The sequence below is a fragment of the Crassostrea angulata genome, chromosome 6 (assembly GCF_025612915.1).
Source record: "Crassostrea angulata isolate pt1a10 chromosome 6, ASM2561291v2, whole genome shotgun sequence".
Taxonomy (NCBI): Eukaryota; Metazoa; Mollusca; class Bivalvia; order Ostreida; family Ostreidae; genus Magallana; species Magallana angulata.
This window is the reverse complement of record NC_069116.1, coordinates 12576698-12596663: the sequence shown is the minus strand read 5'-3', so window position 1 is coordinate 12596663 and position 19966 is coordinate 12576698. Positions and strand designations below refer to the sequence as shown.

The window sequence follows — 19966 nt, the reverse complement described above, 5'->3', positions numbered from 1 at the left end:
GTGCCGATACATTTCGATAACACACAAGTATATTATTAGTATATTTACCTGAATATAACATGTTTGAATCCGCCATTGTTGTTCAACTGTAAGATTAGCGTTTATGGTCTGACCAATAATTGATACACCCGATTGCTGTTGAATTTTAGTCAGAACTTACTGTCTGGGAACTAATAAATCACAGAAATGTTTTCTCGTAATGCACGCAAATCAATTCAGAAAATATAATATTGTATACAGTGTAATTAAAAAATTACGAAAAAATTACGAAATCTTACAAATAAATCATAGCTATTCATTATCAATTAGAAACTAGTTTTAAAGTAGTATGGGAACAACATAAGCAAATGACAAGTAAAGGCAAGTTCCAGTCATAATTCAGGCACGTAGCATCAGGGGCCTGCCCTACACCCCCCCCCCCCCCCCACTATTTCCCGCAGCAACTAATTTTTTTTAAAATTTGCATATAAAAAATTGAATTATCATGGAGTTGCCCCCCCCCCCACTTTTTGGGGAGTATGTAAAAAATTCATATGAAAATAAGAAATTAGGAGTGAAATTGAAATTATATACTACGCCAGTCCCAAAAATCACAATTTATTTGAAAAGAATATTTGCTTTTAATAGAGTTTCAAGTTCAAATTCAACACCAATATTTTTTTAATTTACTTACAAGTATATTTCAATTCTATAATTTTGATACATATGAGAGAAGATTTAGCGAGTTATGTATTTTCCAAATTATTATCTGTCGTTTGGAACAATAAACAATTTATTGCATTCATCATGAACGTTCGGGAGTTATGTACATTTGGGGAAAAAATCACAATTTATTTGAAAAGAATATTTGCTTTTAATAGAGTTTCAAGTTCAAATTCAACACCAATATTTTTTTAATTTATTTACAAGTATATTTCAATTCTATAATTTTGATACATATGAGAGAAGATTTAGCGAGTTATTTTTTTTTTTTGCAACCATACCTGAATAAATTATCAAGGAGAGTGTTTTGATTTTCCTACTGACCCTTTCTAAAATTATTACACGACCTGAAACATTTTTTTTTCCTGTAAGAATATGCTATCGGTATTGCAATCGTCATCCATTAATATTGCTGTTCTTCGTCGATATCATGATAACGGAATCCTTATGTCCACGCAAATTATTACTAGTTTTTTGCCAAGTCATGCAACTCTCACCATCTTCACAGTTCTTCCCATTCAGATTGGACGTTGAACATTTGTTGTACCACCACCCACCCCTCATTTTCCGGGCACAGCTCCCATCATTGTACCGATCATTGTCCTTATCTACTGTTGAGAACGACATATCCTTGGCCTGAAACTGTAGTCCTGTTCCACCAAGTGCATCGCCTATATTACAAATAATGAAAAAAATGTAAATCGTCCAACAAAAATATATATAATGTCTCGATTGGGATCAACGATAAACTTTTTGACAGTAGGAATATAATGCTGGATTTAACGAGGATGTAGTGTATATCTCACTTTATTCTAAACACATATATATGAGCAAACGTCCTTATGAAAAGATCTAGAAATCATTGATTGTGATATCGGATGGGTCGAGTGGGGAAGAATTTCAATGAAGTTTACCCGCAGATCCCTTTACATATTTGCCATATGTCATTGCATAATTCGCCGACTCATCAGAGACGCTTAAATTACTGTACTCGGCCTGTACAGTCGAGCCGTTGAAGGTTGTTAGCTGGATCCGTAGGATGTTGGCGCTCTTCGTCAACGCATGCAATGCATCGTTACCTACAAAAGAACACCTAGTGTGTCATCCTTGCTAGCCAAGAATTTCTGATACTCATTGCTCCTAAAAACGAAGCAGATCAGAAACCCTTGGCTGGCAAAGATGCTAATGTGTGTGTAAATAGATAACATGTGAATTAACATCAATAAACGGATTTCATTTTTGTCACTAAATGTACATTCATAATGTACAATTATTTAGTTAAGGATGTTCGATAAAATATGTATTTTCAGTTCAGTTGTTTAAATCAATTGGAGGCAAATGTACAACAAAACGTCTTACCTATCCACTAGTCCCATGTCGCCGTCAATTCATTATAATCGTTTTCAATTTAACCGTGTTTTACTGTATATCATGTTCCTACCTATCCAGTAGTTCCCTGTCGCCTCACCAAAACCAGCTTTGTAATCTCTCCATTTTCGAGTAAAGTTGAGGCTCCCATCCTTCCGAATTCTTCTCTGTACTACCTAAAATCATTATTACATGTCATCTTTTGCATAAAAAATAATCGGACACCATCTTTGGTGCATTTTCGCAAATATATAATTTTCCTCACACACATTTAAGTTTGTAGGGTAACATAAATCTGGAACTGGAATTTGATTTGAATGTGAAAAATTCTCTCCCCCGTCAATAAAAATAGCGAAAACGAAACGAAACAATAAAAAAACCGGATATTAGCTATCAAAATCAAAGTTCAATAAAACTCATTCCTACTTTTTTAAAGAAGCAAAGAATCAATTAAAGGGAAATGTTTACCGTCCATCCTTCTTCGGTTTCCATATTACAGTAAGCACTTTTTACAACTTTGCGGTCCGGAGAGATGTTGTAATGTCCACTCTTAAGGGTCTTGTTCTCGGCAAACAGCTCTGTACAGTCTTTTAGTATAGACTCGGGTACTACAACAAAAGTATCACGGGTTACACGGTTTTCTTTTTATTACCTTGCTTCAAAAATGTACACTCATTAATTTTCTTCATTAACTTTTGAAGAAGTGTCATCGCATAATTTTGTACCTTCGTAAGATAAAAATTATTCAAATAATAAACGATAGTCGCAATTTAAAAAAAAAAGTCGCACTTAAAAAAGCACACAAGGAACAATCATAACAATAGAAACAAAGAAACGAATTAACAAAATACCAAAAAAAACCCAAAACATTGGGATCTTTATAATACAAATGAGCAAATTTTCGAAAAAGCAAAATATCACGGTTTTCTTTTTTTTCTTTTTTTTCGAAAGTTCGTTGTCTCACGTAATAAAGATTAGAAAAAAATGAGCATTTTGACAAAACCAAACTAAATATCGTAGCAAAGATTTTGAATGTTAATAGGTTATAATAATAATCCTATTAACACAAACCGACGTAATTTTTGATTATTAATCTAAACCAATCCTACCTTTGCACTGAATGTCCATTTTCCACTTCCCTTGTTCTGTACAAACAGCACACTTTGTCCCTCCAGACGATTCGATGAAGCTTTTACATTGAATTTTAGCCCGAGCCCCAACTTGGCTATCCACATAGTGCACCATTTCAGTATTGGGTGCAAATCTTGAGGGCCTTTCTGCACAATCTAATATTTAAAAAAAAAAACATCTCTCTAATATATGTCTTTTTGGATGATTACAGATTGATAATAAGAAAATAAAGTTAAAACTTAAAACTTACCTAATATTTCACAGAAGGGCTCCATGGTCGTTGTATTTAATGAACATGTTTCATTTGGGTTACATTTTGTATGGTGCTCTTCGCATATACCCTCTAATGCCTATTCAACATACATTAACCAGAAAAAAATGTAAAATCATATTTGTCATAACGTAGAGCTGGGAATTAAGTATCAGCAAAAGTTTTTAATTGACTAATATCTTACAAATCGGTGAATAAATTCCCATCTGAAAGCCTGATAACAGCCGCTGATGTCTCTCTTTGGGATTTGGTCTGTAGGGTACAGCATACAGATCAGGACTCGGCGGTCGTACCGGAGAGCCTGACAACGGGGTCTCCTTTTACACTCACGGACACAATCGACGAACGAGCGGTCAAATAACAATATGTATCCTTCAGAGGTGCCCTCGAAACACTTACCAAGATTGGTTTCAGGTGTATAGCCCACTGTGATACCAAGAAAGTATAATATTATGTTTAACAGCGACAAGGCGAATTTGCTCCCCATTTCAGATGACCGCACGGTTATGATGTGTTTGCGCGAGATCACTCGTAAAGTACGTGCTGGTGGCTATGTACACTTATAGTTGAAACTTTATAAATTTTTAATTATGTGTTTTGTTGATAATTTTTATCCTGAAGTAAGAGCGTCCCAGAATGTATAAATAGTGACTAATTATTTATAAGTTTATTTTATTATCTGCCGTCTTCGCAGCAGGTGTTATTATTTGAAAATTATTTTTTTTCCAAATGTTAATATTTGCGTTAATAAAAATTTAATAGGTTTTATCACTTTACATTACACCATGATGATGATGAATACTACAAATTGATAAGAGTTGCCAGGTAATGGAATCTTTGTGGCTCTAAACAGAATATCGATAAAAAAAAAAGATACAATGTCAAGCTGGGCATATTATAAATACACAAAACCAGTGCTGTATGCAGCAACTTCCCTTTTCTTTTGTATCTACTGCATGTTTTGTAAAAGCTTTTTGTCTGTCTAAAGAATATACAAGATGAAATGTTTTTTTTAGTGTTTTTATTTATTTTTTAACCACTTTCTGGAGAAAAAAGAAACAATTAGGACTGTAAAATGTGTAATGCGTTTTTACTTAGACATTTTTTTTTCAGGCTGCTGATAATGATAGTACGCAAATAAAAAGACATAGTTAGCTATTGTAGCGTAGTTTAATCATTTCCTTTCGTCTGTTACTGACTATGTACGGAAACGTGTCTGGTTGGAAAGTCAAGAGAAGCGAGGCGAACCAAGAAATGTTTTCTTCGGCGCCTCAATTTAAATGTTAACATAGCTAATCTCACTAGCATTAATAGATATATATTTAGAACCAATTTAACAAGACCTTGGACTTTCAGTAGGACGTAGTAATCCGATTCTTGCGTCTTAACAAGTTAAAAATGACGCAGTTTCAAGCGAAATATGCACCGATTGCATAGTCATAGCTCAAAAGCCAGACAAATCTTGTTGATTTCAGAGAGCCGTGGCCGACTGGCCAACAAAGAAATAGACAGACCTACGTCACAATGTGTTTGACACAACCACCCAAGTCCATGCTCTTGTTAAAATGGTTCTACGTCCACTAAGTATGAGCCCCTCAAATTTTTGTTTAATGAAATTGATTGTTCTTCAGATCTCTATAGAAACTGACAGGACTGAAATCTACACGATCCAGTTTTAAACAGTTTATCGATTGGTCGAAACTTTCAGAAAATTAAAAAAAAATCTATAACTGCACAAAATAAACATGATGATGTCAGATTCAAATATCTAAAGCACTGATTTACATTAACAATAATTTGGTTTTTTCACATACTCTATACAATCAATTTTTTTGTTAAAAAGAAAGTAAATACCATTGCATACAAAATTTACACAACCCGCTCACTCGGATTATGTATATTTTCCCCTGCAAAGTCGCTACCTTTATACCCCGCATGCATACCAAATAAACCATTTTATTGTTTTAACAATATAATTATTATAGTTAAATGATTATCATGGCTTTAATTTACACGAGAGCCATTGTTGAAAATTCAGTGTTAAAATTCGACGACTAAATCAATGTCAAAGCACGACATTGGATCTATTGACGAAATCTAAGGGGTAAAAAAAAAAACTACTCATGAACTACACAACTAAAATTCATAAGTTGTTCCCCATTTTGCTGACTGAAGTGAATTTAAGAGGTTGGGAAGAAATAAATCATAAAAATACATGTAGATGTATAAAGGAAACCTTTAACTAAAAATTATGTTTGTTCTGATGTCATAGGTCAGAATAGGTCATGTCCACAAAGGAAGTCAATTTTCAACATGGATGTATGCAGAAAAAGCGCAACTGTGAGCTGGGATAATAGACTAGAGAGGCAACAAAAGGGAAGAAGGGTCCAAGTGAACACAGAACTAAGAGGAAAAATTCCTTAGAGGTAAATGGAGCCTAGTTTTTGTTGAATAAATATAGTCGCAAACTAGCTTCAATTTTGTTCATTGCATACTAAGTAACCCATGTGAGGTTTTACCATTGAGAACGCCAATTTTACCCGAAAACAAGTCTCTGATGAGGTATGGGGGTATGTCTCATTTAAGTCCATATTGGTTTGTATTTGAGTACAGTCAATGATTCATAAAAAATTAATAAGAATGCAAGTTTTTATCAAACAGTTCCATGCCCCTTATCAAGCATGCAGTAAAATATTCATTTCCCGTATCAAAAACGCCTGTTGTTTGTTTCTCCGTGGACGCTGGCCTGTTGCATAATTAAGGTTTATAGGCCCTGGGGCCCTACCCTTGGTACCTGTACATCTATTAAAGTGACATCATGGTTTCGATAAAATCTCATGCATTAGATTTAATTTGACTTCAAAGTCATTTGAAAAACAATGATAATGCACCAATAGGATGTGTAAAATTAGTTATATGTTGTTAAGTTGTTTCTCGGTAGGTGTGACATAATCTGTATATCTGTTAAACTCTGCAACCTACAAAAAAAAGGAACAACGGTATTAATTTTTTGACATTAAGGGTGTTGTTTACTCAGGGTTTGAGTTCTCAAATTCGGATTGTTATAAAGTTCAATGTAATGAGTAAAATTTGTTCTAAACAAAAAAAGTATTAATAAAATGAATTATTATTGACAAAACATTTGATATTTTTACTTTATTACATAATTAGGCTCAAACAAAAATAGACTTTTAGCCAAACAGAGGAAATTCGGACTAAATTTTGTAGATTTTGTTTTCCGCTAAAACATTTTTGGCAGTACTCTAATATTGAAAGTTAAGATTTTACATTTTAGTCTATATAATTTTTCATATTTTCTGCTGGTTTTATCTCACTTATTCATTAAAATAATTGTATGGCACGAATTACGAAAATATTAAAAAATGCTTAAAAACGATAAAAGACACCACATCTCAAAATTTTGATCATTGACCTCATATAAATTTTATGCCAACAGAATAAGGTCAATATAAGAAGTTCAATGCTATAAATGTTTCTGTATTATCATCATTCAATTTTTTGTAAACTTAGATCAAAAATGGGTAGGAATTTGAAAACTGATAGAGGAAATTCGGACTGGAATATTTTTTCAAATTGTAGCTGAAATCTTAATGTTTTGTACCTATTTAGTGCCACTGCCATTCATAAAATGTATTACACTTTTTGAAGTGCTTTATTATTTGAAATATATTTACAATTAAGAAAATTTCAATTGTAGTGTAAAATTTGATGTGATTTTTCTTGATTTTTCAAAAAATATTCAATGGCCATTTACTCAGAAAGTAGGTCATTGACCTACTTTTTTGAAAGTGAAAAATAACACTACAATCAAAGGTCTATAACATGCAATAGATGGGGTTTCATTATCATCAGTGGAATTTTTTTTCATTCTGAGTAAACGTCATCCTTAAGACAATGCAAGAAATTTTAAATTAAGACTTGTAGAACGGACGTAAACTATAACAAAATAGTATCATACAACAAATAAAACATGACATTTATAGAGGTTTCTTTAAAAGATATCTTCCCTTAATCAATGCTAATATTTTTATCCAAACCTGCCAAACCGTTGGTTGAGTTGTTCATTAACAATATTAGAAACATCAAGTGACGTCATCGGTGTACTGGCGTCGTCTTCTTCCTGTTTCTTTTTCATAAACATATAAACGCATTCCCTCTCTAAGTCTGTTAGCATTTCATTTTCGATTAAGACTTTCCCTGTTAAAACTGGAGAGAAAAAATAAACGAGTTTTTGAAAGAATACAGTACTTTGACAAATGTCGTAAAATGGTACACAATCAGACAATTATAACATCCGTAGGTCACAACCCTACGCAAAAAAACAAAAACAAAAAACAAAAACAAAAATTGACAGGCTTAAAGTATTTACGGGTTCTCTGTTGTAACTACTTTAAGTTATAGCATGCCGACAGTTTCAAGGAAACGATTAGGCTTATGGCATTTTACTTTGTCAAATCATCATTCAATTCAGTTTTTACCACGTTCAATCAATTCACGTCATTCCATGTATCTATTATGAACTCTACGCATAGAAACTATACCTTTTAAATTCATGAATACAAAAAATACTGATACAGTAAAACACGGTTATAACAAAGTGCCAGGGACGGGCGATTTTGCTTCGTTATAAGCGTAATTCGTTATACATGTAGCAGTCAAATTTACAACATGTTGTATAGTCATGGGGAATGCAGATCACTTCGCTGTAAGCATCAATTCATTATAAGCGTGTTTGTTATAACCCTGTTTTACTGTACTATAGTCTGTCCCAAGATAGTTATGAAGCACATTTGGACGATTTTCAATAAAAAAAAATACACATACCTTTGAAAGAAGTGCAATTAAAATAGTTGAAAGAATATTTTTCTAAGATAATTGAAATTATCTTATTTCACTCGGAAAAATTCACATATAGTGGGGAATGTTTACATTTTTTTCCATTCGGAATACACTCGGAATACATCGCGCAATTTTTCAACGTTTTCATCCGGGCTTGCTGCAATACAAAATCTCCGTAGACATCACATTTTTTAGCATTGTATTAAAACCTGATAAGCTAACAGCGGCGTTTTGACTGAGAAATCTTGGAAATTTTTCATACTTTTGAATGAACATCGTTTGAACCCTGATGTATTTATAAATACCAAGCAATTAAGCCAAATGTGAATCCAGGATATCTTGGGACAGAGATTTAACACACACAATCATACCTGGTTTGGTATGGTCCACGGCCGTGCATTTCTTGAATTTCCGGTACATCCACCTGACCATGTAGTGTATGTAGATGATGGCCCCTAGCGGCATAGGAATTACGGGCACTCTCTGGAACTCCTTCACCAGGCCGTATCGTTCATAGTTCCACTTCTGGTTCCGTTGAGTCTGGATCCGTTGATACGTGTCACTAAAGAACATTATTTAGAAATTCGTTGGCAAAGTGTTTATGCTATTAAAGAGGCATTCATAAAAATTGTTTTTTATGAACAAACTATGGAATCAAGATTGAATTACAATTAATATGGGTTATAGCATGGGGGTCACCAATCGCTTTCCATTCAAAACATTTTATTTCCTCACTTGAAATTACACAAACAATTTTAATTTCTTCAAATGAATACAGCTTTTTTCAATAAAAAATTATCCACTATTTTTTCTCCAACAAAAAAAACTTACTGATCAATAGTTTTAATTTATATAATTCTAATTTGGAAAGCAAAAGCACAAATGCATTGTGAAAGCACCTGAACATCGCAATGAGGATATTGAGCAGCATGACGTTGGCAAACAGAAGGTAGATGCCCATCATGGCGAATCCCACCAGCCTGCGGTGTTTGACCGCACACCTGGGTAGGGTCCCCGCCTCGTACACCGCGGGGTCAAAGGAACAGGCCGGCTCCTCGGCTGTTAAGGCAATCAGAGAAGTAGTTCAACCATTGACCCGTAAAAGAAAATCAAAGGACCAAATGCCGTTGGTTCTCTCATTATTGACTCAATGAAATCAGAAATTCAAACATTCCTTAAGTTTGCTTCCCGAAGCATTTTCCCCCCATTGAATTATTATTTGAATTTTAATCTATGAATTTCAAATTATCAGGGATACTTATTTACGCATAAAGTCATCCATATTTGAAGATATAGTTGATAACAGCAGTAAGAAAATTCAACCAACATGGATAAAGACAGACAAAAAGACAATACCTTCTGCTAGGATCAACTCACCGAAAGGTTCTAGTAGCCTAGTCTGTCAATTCTAGTAGCCTAGTCTGATAATTCTAGTAGCCTTGTCTGACAATTCAACCAACTCATACAGTACCTGTGTAGAGTCAGACAAAAACAATATACCTTCCAGGTCTTCCAGGAGCAGTTCGCCATACAGGTTCCAGTAGCCCAGTCTGAGGACACTAAACACGAGGTCAAGGTCGAGTTTGGAGTCTGGGTAGATGACAGCGTAGGCGGCTATTGCATACGAGACCACGAACACCATCAGAATGATAACAAAGTACATCAGGTCCTTGGCCTGAAACAAATATCGGGTGTCATCACTGTCGTAAAGACAAACCTTTTTTTCTATAAGTAGGTGTTTAATTTTTGGCGTTGTTGGTAAAAAGCTCATTTAATAAGATTTAAATTTTCCTATATATCATTTCTGGTTACAAAAACAGTTTTCCTTCTCCTGAAATCATATTTCTTTTGCTAAAACGACTTTAACAGCAGCTGCGTAAATCTAACAATACACATTCGCATCATTTACACATTCATACAATTAATTTAAATTAAATAAAATTTATTTATTGGGGAAAATAAATAGATTTGTTGTATTATTTCGTGAATTTGAGAGACAATTTTTTATTTAAAATACCAATCACTTAGCAGGAGTTTATAACTGACAATAAAAAATGCAAGATTATATTTTAATTGCTACCATCGCAGAAATCATCCACAGCTTAGGTCCCAACTCTTCAATGGCAGAGAAAGTTTTCAATATTCTCATGAAAAACGCAACGAGACTAATTGCATGAAAAACTCTTGCAAATTCCTCCGCGGTGTAAGAAGGCACAAAACTAAGAACCACAGCAATGACGAAGAAGCAGAGGATTGTGACGTCAAAATAGTTCCACTTGTCCCGGAAGTAGACTTGTAGAACGGACGGACGCTCTCTAGCGTACTTCTGGCCAAAGTAAGTCTTGTTTTCATCAATACCATTTAGAAGCTGCAACGAAGAAATTGGTCTCCTATCAACAAGCTTGTGTATATGCATGATTGTTTAGTTCATAGCTGCAAATGTCTTGCAACGGGAAAAGTCCAGTTATAAGATTCCGGTATTATTGTTAAAAAATAAAGATAAAACAAATGGACAAATTGGTTTTGAATTTATTTATAGTCACCTCACCTCTCTAATTTGGTCCAGCATTAGAGTAAACACCCAGCATTACACTAGGAGGACTCGCCAGTCAGTGTGTTCCGAAAACCCGACCAGTAGGGTGTAGCTGAACAGACTCAAAAACAGCAGATAGGACGCCTTAGAAAACAAGACAGTCAGGAAATATAATAAAAAGTATACGCCGAGCCAATGTTATGAACTTATGAACAACTCTAACAGATCGAGAGTATTTTGCACTATATATATATATATATATATATATATATATATATATATATATATATATACACACACACACACACACACACACACACACACACACACACACACACACAGAGTGCTTTAAACAGTTATATATATTTCTGTGTACATGATTAAGTGTTAAAGTATAAGAACAAATACCATTGTATGTGAAAATCGCATGATTGGAGCTGTGTAAAATTCTTTTATACGATCCCTCATTTTCTGCCAGTTATTTCTACAGCATCCCGTCTGGTTCTAAATGGTAATTTTATTTGACTGATATAGTAACTAATTTTCTCTTATACGACGGTCATTTATAATTATTGTGAACAACACAAAGGCATATTGACATTTACAATATCTTTCTTTCTTCGTTGACATTTTTTCCTATTAATTATTATTGAGGCGGACATATCTATAAATCAAATTTAAAATTCGATTTTAAGTTCCATTGCTGTATTGACAAACCTTATCTTGATTACATGAAGTGTCACGTGGTTCCTCCATAAATTTCAGCACAAATGGGAATAAACCAAGGAAAAAAACGGAAATGGTCATCTGAAACAACGTCGTTACAATGACTTCTTCGAAACAAAAAAAAGTACGGAGAAATACATAGAATCTTATCTTAGTAGTGTTGAATGGCCTTTTGAGACTTTCTTACTTTCCTTCAGAAGAACAACTCTATATAAACATTAAGCAAAATATCATATTTCATAACTAAAGTACTTTTCATTACTAAATGATAGTTCATGGCTAAATAAATCGTATCTTATATTTTAAGATAGATCAAATTGGTAATAAGTTCACTACCCAGCCTTCTTAAAAAATTCAGCGTTCATACCCGAAACGAATTATTTTCAGGAGATATACGTCCAAACCAGATCTTATTGATAGGGATCTTGCACGCTTCGTGGGACATGAACGGTCTGTGTTTCAACCGGAAGGCGATTTCCAGACAGGAGAGGTTGCGCCAGCGGGGGCGGTTCCTGGTGAGGAGTCGCTCTGTATCCTCAGGGTTACTCTCAAAGAACTCCTGGAGCACGTCACACGATAGCTTGATGAACTCCCTGTATGTTGACAGAACATATCGATGGAGTGTTCATTTTTGTTATGACAGAGATGGATTTGGCAAGTATGAATTTGGTCTGGCTATTTCTACCAAACTCTGAATGTCAAAATTTTATTGTTTTCTAGATCATTTTTTCTGTGTTGATCTGTATTTCATGATTTTGTGATATTCTAGGGTAAAGTCTCGCGTGCTAAACATTGTATATAGCTTTTTGTAATATCGGCAAAAATACATACTACATGTACATTTACAGGAATATTTTGAGAAAAATTGTTGATTTTATGTGACAAAACACCCAGTAAGACCCAGTCATATGATATACCTTAATGACACGTGACTAAATGGTTTCTAGTATAAAATGAGACATACTTCTCCTGTTTTAGAAGTTTATCAGCCAGGATTTTGTTGGTCACCTGACAACCTTTTCTCAGCTTCCGTATTATCCCCGAGGCAATCAGCGCCGAGGGGAGGGGTTCCTAAATACAGCCAGAAATCTATAGAAAATTTCCATCAACGCGATAAAATCATAAAATTGTTTGGCAAAAAAATAATCGACTTACTTCGCAATACTGCCAAAAGAATACCGACAGCTCGTGAAGATCCATCATAAGAATGGACCACACCATCAGGTAGAAATAAGGATCGTCAGCATATTTATCTGTTGGAGAAAATCGTAAGATTAATTTTCATATCTAAAAACCAATGACTAGATTGAACAGTCTGAGAGTTTTACCTTTCATCTCCACAGGGATGTTATTTTCTGCGAAGACGTCCATTGTTATATTACGGACCACGAATCGGCGGATGTTGTCGATGCTGGGGACCACATCCCAGCCTAACTATACAAATGTGTCAGATCGTTAATTTTGCATTTGAACAAATCTTTTGAAACGAAGTCTGCAATTTTTCACACAGGGTTTTAATGTTTCTTACCTGTCTTCTAAGTTCGTCAGGTAGCTATTAAGTAAACAATGGTGAGAGATACTGAGTATACATGTAATAGTACTTCTTACTGAACAAATCACCATTTTAAAATTCTGTTACTTAATTTCAGGATTTTAAACATCTGTTATTTAAATTTTTCAAAAAGATATTAAATATTGAGTAAAATGAAATATTAAATAGACAGCTGATAAAAATCTTACATATTTTGATGCGTAAAGTTTGTCCCTATTATTCAGCTGGAACTTCTGTATATCAATGCACTCCGAAATGAGGAGTCGCACGAAGTCAATCTTCCCCTCTCTCATCGCTTTCAGCATTAGTTCCGTCATAAACGAGTCCTAAACAGCAATTAAAGCAGGCAATATAAGTTCTGAGGTCTGTCCATTCTAGGCATATCCTGGATGTGCATCAGATAAGATTGGTGATTGCGACAATTTTTGAAAAACAATCCGTCATTGCAATTTGGACCAAGAGTATGAACAGATCTTTTTTTAATTTGAAAAAAAAGTTTACTATACTTCTAAATGTTGAGTTTTTCTGTTGTCGAAGAAAACATGTTCCATGGCCTTTTCGCTGTTATTAAATCCCAAAGCAAGACTCAGTTTCTGTTCGTCATCTAGAATAAAGTCAAAGAACCACATTTAATATGAACCTCGCATAATGTTTTGAAATCAATCCGATAAACTGTGCTAAATGAAATTTTCAACCATTCTACATCTACCTGAGATGCTATTAAGGAGAACATCTAGAATGGTTTGGCCAAGTCCGCAGTGGTCATCATTAAGGTTGACAAAGCTTATAAAACGCCGCTCTGGGTGAGTGAGAATGTCGGAAATCCTCGATTCCTCGCTTCTAAAATTAGTAAGATTGTTTTTAGTCAAAGATGAGGAACAAAACAAGCTGAAAATTCAGATGAAGTTGATAATAAAAATCAAACGGTTATAGTGTCAAATAAATTTTAATATTGAAAAACAATGAATACAGTCTACCTTCCGGTCTTAAATGCGTATGCTAATGTATCGGCAAAACCTCCAGTTCCCTACAAACATGGATATCACACAATCAGAAACCAGTGTTGGCTTGAAATAATGATTGATAACAATACTTAATATCCAATTCGTGTTTTAGACTTGTTTACCCTCAGAACGACGACGGGTCTCTTGGCGTCCAGAGAACGTTTGACCATACTGAGCGATTGCAGCGGATCTCCACCCACAAGCAGCAGTAAGGAGGGTATGGGTTCAGGACAATCTTATTAACATGTATAGAAATACAAATGTCAATAGACAATGCTTTATACTTTTTTAAGTGGTAGGCATTTTATAACTGTTTGTTTTTTAAATCTTTAACGTTCTGGTATAAGAGGGGGGAAAAGATAAGATAATTTCTTTTTTTATTTTAAGAGAGAGAGAGAGAGAGAGAGAGAGAGAGAGACTTAATGACTTACATGAAGCTTGAACATTGTATTTTCCCTGCCGTATGTATTCCTCGAATTCTGATCTGAAATTTGCCGTTGAAATTACGCAGCAGTCGCCATTATCGCTTACCACTGCACATTTGTGAGGAAGAAGAAAATGAGAGCAAAAGGGGTTTAGGTGGTATTCTCCTTTCGCTTTCAGGGCCTCTCGTGTGTTGTAAGTAGCTGGCCATCTCCCAAACCCCTACAAGTGAATGGAAAAAGGAGAAAGCTAATTTCTATATTTCATTTATTAACAATACTCTTTTACAAAATTATCAACAAACAGTGAACATACGTTTTTGGTGACGAGATGTTCATTCATTCTGAGATATTCCCAAGATGCAATTCCGATCACTATTGGCCTTTCATTGACATCTTCTTTCTCAACTACTCTGCCGATAACTTCTGAGATTTCTGAAGTAGCGCCATCTGTCGTGAACCAAACCCCTGCATCAAGAAAACATCTCAATATAAATATTTTTGATAAAAATATACTTTTTGATTCAGTTCTAGTGCTTAACGACTCCATGCTTTTTACATCTTAAACCGTCTATCTGACAGCAACATTCCAACCTTTTTCTTTGACTATGTTCTGGAGAGCGTTGGTGATGGCGCGACACTTCTTGGGGTTTTTGATGATCTGAGACCCCTCGCCCGTCACGGAGATCAGCAGGCGTGGCTGTTCTAGCTTCCACTGGTCGATGATGAGGGAGGACACAGTCTTCAAGTCTGACTTGGTACTAAGGCGCACGTACTGAAAATCGAGGTCACTGTGGTTTCATCAATATTCTTTAAATTGCAATTTTCGTAGATTTCGTTGTTAATTAAGTTGATCCACGAAATTTAAATATTCATTGATTTAATAACATAGAATTTTGAACGTTTATAGCTCTTAATTGTAAAGAATGATACTTATGTACTGTCACAGGTCACTAATGCAATGACTTTTAAAAGAATATAGTTCATGTATTAAGTCATATACGGTACATTAGGTCAGACGCTTTACAACCCAGTGACCTAAGACACATTAAGTGGTGTGAAAATACTTTTCAAGGCTTTTAAATAGTGGTAAGTATTTTAGTTCTACCATTGCTGCTCGCCGTTCCAGCCCACCCTCTGCGAACACCTCGACCTTCCCGAAGGCGTCCGTTACCGTATGTTCGGGTCCCCCTCTACATCCACGACACCGTTCTCTGTCAGAAAAATCAAAATCATCAATATTGTAGAGAAGGGTGAAAAATATAGGACTCGGTATGTGTGAATGTTGAAGAAATTAGAATAGTGAAAGCATTACATCTGTGTGGAGATTTCAGAATGAAGTGGTACGGTGATATTTCGTTGGATCCAATTCTCAAGTTTCTGAAAGGAATATCGAGAATACTGTAAGACTTCATTTCCTTCATATTGCGCAAATAACGGCAACCTGAGTTTTATAACAGAATTGATCTGTGTTCAAAGCATGTTTTGTGCCTTTGTTGCATTCTGTGACAATCTGATCTTAACCTACCAGATTATCCTCATTCAGTAGAACATTTTGGTTAAGAAGGTCTTCAAGTTCCTTTTGGTCCACGAATTGACTGTGGCCAATGATTTTAATCAACCATTTAGGATGTTCCATGTCAACGGGGTCGGCATATAAATTTATTGGAATCAGTTTCTTCCACATCACATGCGCAATTTCAGCCTCTAAAATATAAAGTAGGTCTTCTTAAAAAAGTGAAGCATTATTTTAATGTCTTATTTAGATGTTGCATATAAGTATTTTTAATAAATAAATAAAAATGATAAAATGTTACCTTTGCGACATTTCTTGTCCGCCATATACGCCTTTGATACACACAAAACTACCGCTTGGCATTTCATAATTTTTTGATAAAGCTTCTTTGATTCCGGGAAATCAGTTGTGAGGCAAACCTTGCATTGCGATAAGCTGGTCCGGAAAATCTTTCGACACTCCTCGGCATTGATTGAATCGGATGGATGGAAACTGATGATGATCGAGTTGCATTCTTTAATGACAAAAGTGATGATGGTGTTACGTCATGGAACCAAAAATGGTGTACGATTATGCACTATATATCAACATTGCCTATAATAACTTCTTATATACAAATCATGTTATCCATTAGTAATACCGGTGTGTATAAAGTTAAGAGAAATAAAGTACTGATTCTTTTCATAACCTTGTTGTTCCTCCAGAATATACGACACCAAAACACTCATGACATCATCGTCATATTCGTATTTAATTTTGTGCAGGGTTTGTAGCCATGTCGGGTCTGTTTTTCTGCTGTGTGACCGTACATCTATTACGTGGATTTTCTTTCCCCTTCGTCTTATTAGTTCACATTCTATAAATTTCAGGTCATATGGAAAACTATTTTTATTTGAAATTGGAAGTTTTTTTCTATTTGGAATTGAAAGTTAAAATTCTTACTAACTACCTGGATTCTATAAGGAAAAAATCCTTCACTTTTTTCATTATTCAAAATTTACCAGCATTTTATCTAAACATTAAATCAATTTTAAATTGTTTTTTTTTCTAAACTAATGGATCATTTTTTAATCGTAGCAGCGTACTTAGTCAATGATGTCATACCAAGTAAACAAATGTCGTCATTGAAATAACCATTGGATAACAATAACAGGTACTCGTCTGATGAAGTTAGTTGATTTGAGGTAAGGTTCCAGTCCTCTTTCGTCATATTGGCAAACGATCTCCTCTTTTTAGGAACGACGTAACTTAGTGTTGTGATTGATGACATCATTGCACTTATACGTTCCATCTCTGATGATGCATCGTAACAACTGCTTACGTAAACAGTTTTCGTTTTGGAACATTCTAAATTGGTAAAAAATTTAAACTGTTGAAAAATGAATTATTTAGCAAAGAATTCCTTAGTTCTAAATGCTAAGCTTGTATGACAGTCCGGTTATCATGATGCCAACAAACCTTTCTTCTTTCTTTTGTAAATTTTGAATATAGATGGAACATCTGGTTCTTCGAAAAAGAAAACTGTTTCTTTCGTTATTCCTCTAGAATTTAGATCCTTCTTTAACTCTTTAAAGTTGTCCTCCATCATAAAATAGGTCACTTCGTTCTCTCCTTCCATTAGAGTATTCACATCTGGCAATGTGTTACAAAATACATGTTTATATCATTTAAATCAAATGAACTACCAAAATTTTGATATTGGTTGATATTTTCACTAAAGGAGTGTTTATTCAGATGAAATTGGTGAGACAACATGTATACATAAAGTAAATGTATATAGAATATGTCATTTGTAAAGAGTCGTAATAAAAAGATAAACAGACAAAACAGGTGCGCGGGTCCCTATCAGTGCGGAGCTTACCTCTGACAAACTGTTCGGAGCTCTGGACGTACTCCACGGAGAGGCAGAAGATAACCAGGTCCTCGCTGAAGCCCCCGCCCCCCTCCGCCGCTGACCCCTCATCCTTGGAGGTGACGGTCACCGGTCCGAGTTCCTGAAGGCTATGTTTGAGTTTGGTCACCTTCTGTTCATCCTTGGAGTGATGACACAGCAGTACGGAGTCAATCAACCTCCGGGAGTCGCACACTGACAGAGAAAGGTTACATATAATCCAATTCATCTCTGGCCCCAGGATAGTGAAGTATTTTAGACAAAAGTCAAAATTTAATTACTTCATTTAATACTTATTACAGCTATATTGGCACTTTAAATGCTTGGGTTGCAACAAGTTTGGGTGAGCATCCTTAATTTCATTTTATATATTATCTGCATACAATAATCAATCATATAAACTGTGTACTAATTCTGACTTAAGTCCAAGACAGCTTCGTGATCCTAGAGTCAGAAGACTCTGACATGGCATGTAATTCCCCTTCGTTGTACATGTTATGTACATGCAAAAAATTAATTCCATCATGTACAACTGATCATCCATGTACACAAATCCTTAATTACAAAATTAGCATAAAAGAATTTTTACATTGTGACAGTCGAATTCTATTTCAGTTGATTTTACCGATATCAAATTTGGATTTTATTTCCATATATAACAGTGTTTGGCATTGTCATGTTATAATTTTTTAATTTACTGGGTGGCAGTAAATACACAATTTACAACATGACGAAATTTTGTATTTACAGCCACCCGGTAAATTCAAAATTTACAACATGACAGCATGATGCAGTACTTAATAAATGGAGTGGGTAAATTTTTATTGTACTTCCGAACTATTCCCTTTTAAAAACATGTAAAAGTTGTCATCTTGATGAATATAGATTAATTTTCCAAACAATTTTATACATATGTATTTTCATATAGTTATCTAAATACTAGTATGAGCTTAATTTAAATTGACAGCGGTAGAACAAGTATAGCATAGCTGCGGATATCTTAAAGGTAGATTTAATCATACTGTACAGTAATTATAGACAATGGATATCGGCTGATGCTTACGTAAGTGAGACAACCAGGTCCGGACCAGTTCCTGTCTCTTTGTATCGCCATCACAGAAGGCAGAAAACAGGTTTTCGCACATTTTACGACATCTGATTGTCCGTGGTTTTGTTTGTGTTGACAAATTCACTGAGGTTATTTTGCCCTGATCCGCTTAGCTTGTCGCAGAGGATTAATATTTTTATCAAAAGCATATAAAGTGATTAAAGGACACGGCGGTTTAACCGTTCTATTAATTTTACTTGACAATTTCTATTGGTGCAAGGTCAAAGAAAGTTCAGTAATGCAATGCAATGAAGTCTTTTAAAAACTGCAAATGATTTTCCATTGCTTGAGAAATATTGATTCGATTTCATTTTTTTTTAACTGAGTTGATCATTATCAAGACATTTAAGTTTGTTGATACAAGAAATGTTTTGATTCAGCAGGCTAAAAATTTATTGATACACGTTTCAGTTAGGTTATTAATAGTCTTATACATATGTGAATTGCGAAGCCAACTTTTTCCATTCATATATACGAAAGACGAATAGGGCCACATAAAAAATTATCTCGTAATTACGAAAAAAGATCTTGTTATTACGAGAAAAAATCTCGTTATGACGCGTTAATTATCTTATATTAACGAGTAAATTATCTCGTTATTACGAGAAAAGATCTCGTAATTACGAGAAAAGATCTCGTTATTACGAGATAGAATCAATATAAAATGGCGCGTTTCTGGAAAGACCTTCATGTCGATGGTACGAAAAACGAATAAGGCCACATAAAAAAAATAATCTTATCTCTTAATTACGAGATATAAGGTCTTGTTATTACAAGTTAATCATATGGAAATTACGAGAAAAGATCTCGTTATTACGAGAAAAAGATCTCGTTATTGCGAGAAAAGATTTATATAAAATGGTGCGTTTCTGAAAGTCGACT

General features: G+C 34.6%; 1 protein-coding gene across 1 annotated transcript; it reads right to left on the bottom strand.

Moving 5' to 3' along the window:
• Positions 1 to 614: 614 nt before the first annotated feature.
• Positions 615 to 19174, bottom strand: LOC128187176 (transient receptor potential cation channel subfamily M member 3-like). The gene is given in 37 exon segments (XM_052857429.1): positions 615 to 1373; positions 1617 to 1781; positions 2144 to 2246; positions 2539 to 2678; positions 3180 to 3356; positions 3452 to 3551; positions 3657 to 4022; positions 7563 to 7699; positions 8704 to 8894; positions 9232 to 9391; positions 9833 to 10007; positions 10413 to 10700; positions 10881 to 11009; positions 11274 to 11369; positions 11583 to 11672; positions 11959 to 12184; positions 12556 to 12662; positions 12747 to 12844; positions 12920 to 13025; positions 13120 to 13143; positions 13332 to 13469; positions 13650 to 13747; positions 13853 to 13983; positions 14121 to 14170; positions 14270 to 14382; positions 14579 to 14792; positions 14886 to 15037; positions 15164 to 15344; positions 15678 to 15783; positions 15885 to 15949; positions 16098 to 16276; positions 16387 to 16599; positions 16774 to 16941; positions 17190 to 17432; positions 17544 to 17717; positions 17947 to 18171; positions 19040 to 19174. Coding segments are annotated over 37 exon segments (5685 nt in total). The 5' UTR covers positions 19122 to 19174; the 3' UTR covers positions 615 to 1098.
• Positions 19175 to 19966: the final 792 nt, after the last annotated feature.